Source organism: Cynara cardunculus (assembly GCF_001531365.2).
Source record: "Cynara cardunculus var. scolymus isolate 2C chromosome LG 2, CcrdV1, whole genome shotgun sequence".
Lineage (NCBI taxonomy): Eukaryota > Viridiplantae > Streptophyta > Magnoliopsida > Asterales > Asteraceae > Cynara > Cynara cardunculus.
Window position 1 is genome coordinate 66405283 of NC_037529.1, and position 6935 is coordinate 66412217.

At 35.5% G+C, this 6935-nt stretch overlaps 1 protein-coding gene across 1 annotated transcript; it reads left to right on the forward strand.

Moving 5' to 3' along the window:
• The first annotated feature begins 526 nt into the window (after positions 1–526).
• LOC112507179 (ras-related protein RABB1c) lies at positions 527–6511 on the forward strand. The gene is made up of 6 exons (XM_025111629.1): positions 527–710; positions 3096–3235; positions 3339–3421; positions 4600–4804; positions 4920–4988; positions 6217–6511. Exons 1-6 carry the CDS (start codon positions 665–667, stop codon positions 6307–6309), a joined length of 636 nt encoding a protein of 211 aa, XP_024967397.1. The 5' UTR covers positions 527–664; the 3' UTR covers positions 6310–6511.
• The last annotated feature ends 424 nt before the right edge of the window (positions 6512–6935 follow it).

Consider the following 6935-nt stretch of genomic DNA (forward strand, 5'->3'; position numbering starts at 1 on the left):
CATCGAGTGAGATAAGAAATATAATAAAATATTAAAATCAAGATTTATTTCGCTACATTACACGATTACCCTTCTAATAATTATATATATATATATATATATATATAAAGTCAGATTTAAAGGAAATTTACAAAAAAATAAAAAATTGAAAAACATCTGATAACCATTCATCTGGATGACATACACATGATATATAAGGAATTTGTAATATGATATATGTATAAAAACAAAAAACAGTTTCAGTTAATTATATATACATGTTTATACCATCCAGATGAACGATTATCAAAGTGTTTTTTTGATTTTTTATTTTTTACTAAACATCTCTCTCTATATATACATTTGTATATATCTTAAATCAAGTTTATAAAATTTAAATTTATGATTAGATATTATATTTAAATTTTGTTGCAAAAGTGGGCGGTGGTAACACGTAGCGTGACGGTGTTACGGTGACAGCTAATCGCACATACTCCCTTTTATTTCCTCCCCCCTCCCCTCTCCCCTCTCTCTCTCTCTCTCTCTCTCTCTCGACGAAGGATTACGTTTTGATCTTCCATCATACAAAAACCCTCCTCTTCATTGAAGTTGTGTTGATCGCTGATTCCCTCAATTAAACTGTACTTGTTTCTTTGATTGAAGAATCAGGAAGATCTGAGTAGCCATGTCTTATGCTTACCTCTTCAAGTACATCATCATCGGAGATACTGGTAACTAGTTTTCATGTCTTCAAATTTTTATTGAATTCAATGATGATTTTGCAATATCTGTATCAAATTTTGTGTTGATCGACTTGTTTTATGTAAACAATTGGAGAAAGAGGGCGGCTCATGTGCCTTCGCTGTTTTTGTTGTATATCTAAAATTAGAAATCTGCGTGATTACCTTGCCGGATTTAGTGGTAATTATAAGTGTAAATAGTGGAAACCAACCATAGAACTTGCAGTTTGACCACCTAAATTTGAACACAATTAGTATTTTCGATATAAACAAGGAATTTGGATATTGGACAATTAATTTCTTCAGAGCCTAAATTTCGATATAACCTAAATTTCTCCAGAGCCTTGATTTGATGTAAAGCGAAGCTGTATCATGATACTGTGAGCCACATGTGATGGGACAACAAGTCCAGGGCATCAACGATCCGCCGGTATTTGCCATTTGTAAAGAAAGATCAACTAGAAGTTTGATCATGATTGGGGATTTGGGGTAGTTTAGTCATTTTGCTTCTTTTATCTTATCATGCAGTAAGTCAAAAAATTTCTTCTTCAACTAACCATCTAGGCAGGTGATCTCCAAGATTAATGATTGAAGAAAAGAATATAGTTTGAGGGAAAGAAAGATCCATTCACATTATTGTGTTTGATGCAATCAACCTTTTGGTGGGATGATTTAGGTTCTCTTGGGTGCGATGTGATGCTCATGAGATCCTAGGGATTCATGTGTGAAGAATACCTACTTTTATTTTTGTTGGTTTTCCGGAATCTATTATTATTTTTGACTTCTGGTCAAGCGACGTTTTGATTGAAACATAAACTCGATGCAAATTTCTATTTGGATGTAAGTAGGGAAAGTAAAGACTTGAACAGTATATACAAAGATGCGACTTCAATTTAGATTTGAAAGCCATCTGCAAACAGTTTCAGGCTTTCAGCCATTCTTTTCCTTTCACTAATCATCTCTATTGGAGTTTGGTTGCATTGCATTGAATTGTTATTAATATTTCAAAATTTTATAGTTAGCAAAGTATTTGTTCTCTTTTGAGTCATGATATGAGAGGCTCCATGTTAGGATTACTATTTAATAATGTAGTTGGATATCATTGACCTAAACACACATCTGATACGAATGATGTTAGATTTTGATTGCTGAAATTCCATCTACTTTCATGGTGGTAACTGGTAAGTAGCAGGTAGCAGGCTATCCTTGCCTAGATGCAGATGTCTGCTGATCTACTCCAGTCTTACACTCCTACCTATTTTTCTTGACTTGACTAATTTTCACATTTTCATGTCAAAGCCACAAATTTTTGATGGATTTGTGAAGACCATAGAAGGCCCCACCTCTGATCAGATGTTGCTACCAAAGCAAGTTGTACATTTTACAAAATCCATCAACTCTTTTTTCATAAAGGAGTTTTATCATGCATTATTATTGCTGAATCTGGAAACATGGAATTTTATCATCTTAAGGAGGAATTTATTTTTATAGACGGGGTGTTTGATGGGCTCCCAGCCGCAACTTCTCCTTTTCTGTAAGAGGATCCTGAACCAGACCTCAAACTTAGTTATCCTTAAGGGGGAAATAGTGCTTACACGTCAAGATTGAAATTTGTTTACTGTTTGTTCAATTTGTCTAATTGCTTCTTAAGTGACATTGATAAATTTCCATACAAGTAAATGCTGGTTTAAGTACCTCATTGTTGCTCACTCAAGGCTATAGAGATTTCTTAAAGATTTCTTCCCCTTAAGCTTTTGCATCTCTATGGATCTAGGAGACGATGCTCAGTAATTCAATGACATAATGTATATCATTAGTTTAGCAAGCTCATTGGAAGAAAGAAAACAAAAGAGCAGTGTTTAAAAGGTTTGAGTCATCTATGTATGCGTTATCCAGAGTTTGGGTTTGGAGGGCAGATAGGGGATGCACAAGAAAATTTTGTTTCACGTTATGTTTTCGTTAATGATTGATTGGTCATTGAGGTTGCAGCCTTCTTAGTTTGTATGTGGAAAGAAATATGTTCATTTGGAAATACACTATGTGCTGCCCAGTGTTCTAAAGTTCCGCTACTAGAGCTGCTTAAGCAGATGCCTCGGTGTTAAGCTTTACTCCATTGCTGAAATTAGTTAGGGCTGCTTTATTGGCTACCTAGGGGTTTCACACATTGTTTCATTAGCTACAACTCGTCAAACTAAGTGTGTCAAAAAGTTTTAAGTTGGGAATTATTTGAATTTTCTCCACTTCTTTCATCAATCAAAATTTCTTAAAGCAATTCAAAAAAGTAACGTGGATGAAAGAATGATTTTCTTTTTAGTTCCTATTCTCCAGTGTCATTGATGAAAAAATGCAACTAATGTGGGTGGTTTTTTCATTCAGGGGTTGGAAAATCTTGCCTGCTTCTGCAGTTCACAGACAAGCGTTTTCAACCAGTTCATGATTTGACCATTGGTGTTGAATTTGGGGCCAGAATGATCACAATTGACAACAAACCAATAAAGCTGCAGATATGGGACACGGTTCGTTCTTGCTTTTGTTTTCTTCTATGGTTTTACCTTTCTAGTTCTATGAGTTTGAAATGTTAATTCATGTATATACACTTTTTTGTTATACTTCTGACAGGCGGGTCAAGAATCCTTCAGATCTATAACAAGATCCTACTACAGAGGTGCTGCTGGTGCACTTCTGGTTTATGACATCACCAGGTATGGTCATATGATCCAGTTGTATATTCTGAAAAATTTCTAGCTATATGGTCGTGCTTGAGGAATGGTCATTCATTTTTACGTTCTGAGGTTGGTGGGTTCAAATGGATGTACAAGTTTATGATGCTTGATTGTTGTTCTGGCTTACAACAGTAATAGCTGATATAATCAGAAAGGTTGTTTTATGAATCTTTGTTTGGTTAATGTTTTTGGTGAGAGTATATCTTTTCTAGTTGCTTGATGGCGCCCAATAGCCCATTGCAGAATTAACTTTTCTGAAGTGGTATCCTGCCACATAGCGTGTAGGCCAAAGTCTGAGTAAACTGATACTTCCCTCTTTTAGATTAAATATCTACGGTGAACGTGCTTTTTTCTAATGCCATAATATTCTAATGCCTTAACAAGTCTATTGTGTTATGACGTTGCCCTTTGCCAGTGGATTTTTTCTTTTTTCAAACCATATGAATTATGATGGAGTTTTGGGCCTCATGACTATTGTTAACGGTTTCATCTCTGAAAGCTTACATAATTTGGGATCCTATTGGGATAATGGAAAATAATATGTTACTAAAGAAGGATGGCATTTAACGCCAAAAAACTTAAGAATGAGGCCTTAATGTGGGGGGGAGGGTAGGGGAGGAGTGTGGACTTGGAAGAAGGGATGGTTTGCTCTGTTACCTTCCAATTACAAACAATGAATATTTTGTGAGATTTTGATAGTTAGCCCTTTTTCTGGCTTATTGAGGCAATAATAATACTCCCTCCGTCACAAAATAAGTGTCTATATTAGTTTGTCCCTAAATAAGTGTTCGCTTTTGAAAAATTAAGTGCCTACTTTCCAATTTTACCCTTAAATAGGAGATGGAGAAATTCATTACTCTCTATTATGAACGGGAAAATTGTCATTTAGTTAATTAAAAAGTGTAATAATTACACATTTCTAAAAATGTGTGCCTTTTTCATTGTGAACATGTACATTGGGATGGAGGGAGTATATGGGAATTGATCTTTTCAGTCAGTGGAAGTCCTGTATTTTCTTTGGAGCAAACGAAAACAACAGTGAACTTTTTTTTCTGTGAAGATATAATCCAAAAACATAACGAGAATCTGGGGTTCAAGGGACTGATTTGTATTGTGTAATTTGTTTAAGGAAAATGTTTATGATTGTGTACATGCAGGAGGGAAACCTTCAATCACCTTGCTAGCTGGTTGGAGGATGCTAGGCAGCATGCAAATGCAAACATGACCATTATGCTTATTGGTAACAAGTGTGATCTTGCCCACAGAAGAGCTGTTAGCACAGAAGAAGGAGAACAGTTTGCAAAGGAACATGGTCTAATATTCATGGAAGCTTCTGCAAAAACCGCTCAGAATGTCGAGGAGGTAAACCATCATCTTTTTATATCACCGGAAGATGTTCAATATCCAGTTTTCCTTGCAACAGATTTGAAACACATCTGCATTTTTTAATCTTTCTAATGCTGATCCACACTTTCAGGCATTCATAAACACAGCTGGAACAATCTATAAGAAGATTCAGGATGGGGTTTTTGACGTATCAAATGAGGCAAGTGTTGCTATATCTTTTTGCATAAACCTTTTGTCACCCAAATTTTTAACTAAATCTCTCTGTGCTAGTTGAAACCGATGATTCCAATGCACCAAAATGTTACTTCCTAGAAACTGTTAGGAGCTGTTTGGATCATGGGAATTGAAAGGAATTGGAATGTTCATTCTTTTGACCAAATTCCAAATAGAGTGTTTGGTTCATGGAATAAGACTATGGAATCCTTTCAATTCCAGTCGATTCCTTCACGTACAGATTTTACAATTCAATGGCAATATGCTAGGATTTCAATTCCTTTCCTACAAATTCTTTCCGTAATCCAATTCCATGCAACCAAATGCAATCACAAGGCATGGTCAAATTCCATCAGATTTCATTCCATTCCCTCAAAGTCAAATTCATTTGATGAATTCCAATTCCATCGAATTCCATTCTACGAACCAAACGCCCCCTTAGTATTTATTATGAATGATGCTCTCTGTGAGAAAAAAGAGCCTAATTACAGTCCATGAAGAACAGAAGAACTTTATAGGACAACTTCAAATTAAGAAATTGACTTTATCCGAACTTAAAAAGAGAGGGTAATTTAGGATCATAAAATTGTCTTAAAAATTAAAATCTTGAATAAGACCTTAGCTGTGACAAGAGTTGTAGCATGGACCTTTATCAATGTGAATTCGACACAAATTTTGATTTTTAGGCTTAAATTCTGTTAAGAGGTAAGAAAGCCCTTGTGCTCTTTTCAGAAACAACCCCTCTGTCTCTTGGGACAGAGGTAATGTACGTATACATCTTACCCCCGACTCTGCCTCCAGATGAGATATAGGGGCCGTTTACCAAATGCTTACCGGGTAAGCGCTTATCAAGTCACATTCTCTTACCGCATGAATATGACAAGGACCAAAAATCTTACCTGGTAAGAGCGAAGTCACGAACCGAGTCTTACCCGGTAAGTGATGGCGACGACTCTTACCGGATAAACTATTACATACGATGTCGTTTGGTAGACTAAAGTCTTACCCGATAAGTAAAAGATAGAGTTGAAATTTACCGTTCAGTGCTTACTGGGTAAGTGTTTAGGTAAACGGTCCCTTAAAGGATTTGTTTGGTTATTTATAGCCCATGTGTTTCTATGTATTGATCCTCATTAGGGTAAATAATAATTATATTAGTAAAATGTTGGTAAGGCTACTAATATAATATATGTATGTGTGGTTGTGTTGTGCAGTCTTATGGGATTAAAGTTGGATATGGTGGTATTCCTGGGCCTTCAGGAGGGAGAGATGGATCTTCTTCTCAAGCAGGAGGGTGTTGCAGTTAAAAGACAAATTCATCTTCTATCAGCATCTGGTTTCCAAATTCATGCATAATCTTCTTTTTTACTGTAAAAATTTATAGATATTGGTAAATATTTGTTTGGGTTTTGTGTAGTTCTTGCATTGATTCTATTTCTACCTACATATGTATGTTTTAAGTGTCGTTTGATGAAATGCACGTTTGCGATTGCAAGTGATGGTCTTCTATATGTTTGCTCTCCGTCATCGTAATCTTTGCTACCTCCGTTTTAAATAGAAAAAGACGTAGCTTTAAAGAAATGCTAATTTTACTTTTAGTAATAGAGGGAGTAATGAATTTTTTCGGGTATAATTGGAAAATACTGCGGTTTTACTTTCGCATATGCTTATTTCAAGTTCCATTAGAGCAGCTTAGATGGGGAGGTTTTTCTGAACATGGCGGATCGGTTCATAAACGTGAACGGGTTTTTCATCAAAATGGTAAATAATATAAAGATTTTGGAATTTAGGTGATGAACCGATTGAAGTAAAACATGTTTATAAAATAAATTTGATGTGGCAGAGTCTTAAACGACCAGAGATGCTCTTATCTGTAGTTGTGTTTGCTCTCATCAACAAAAGCATTTTAGTTGCGGGTTTTGTTTTGGCATCC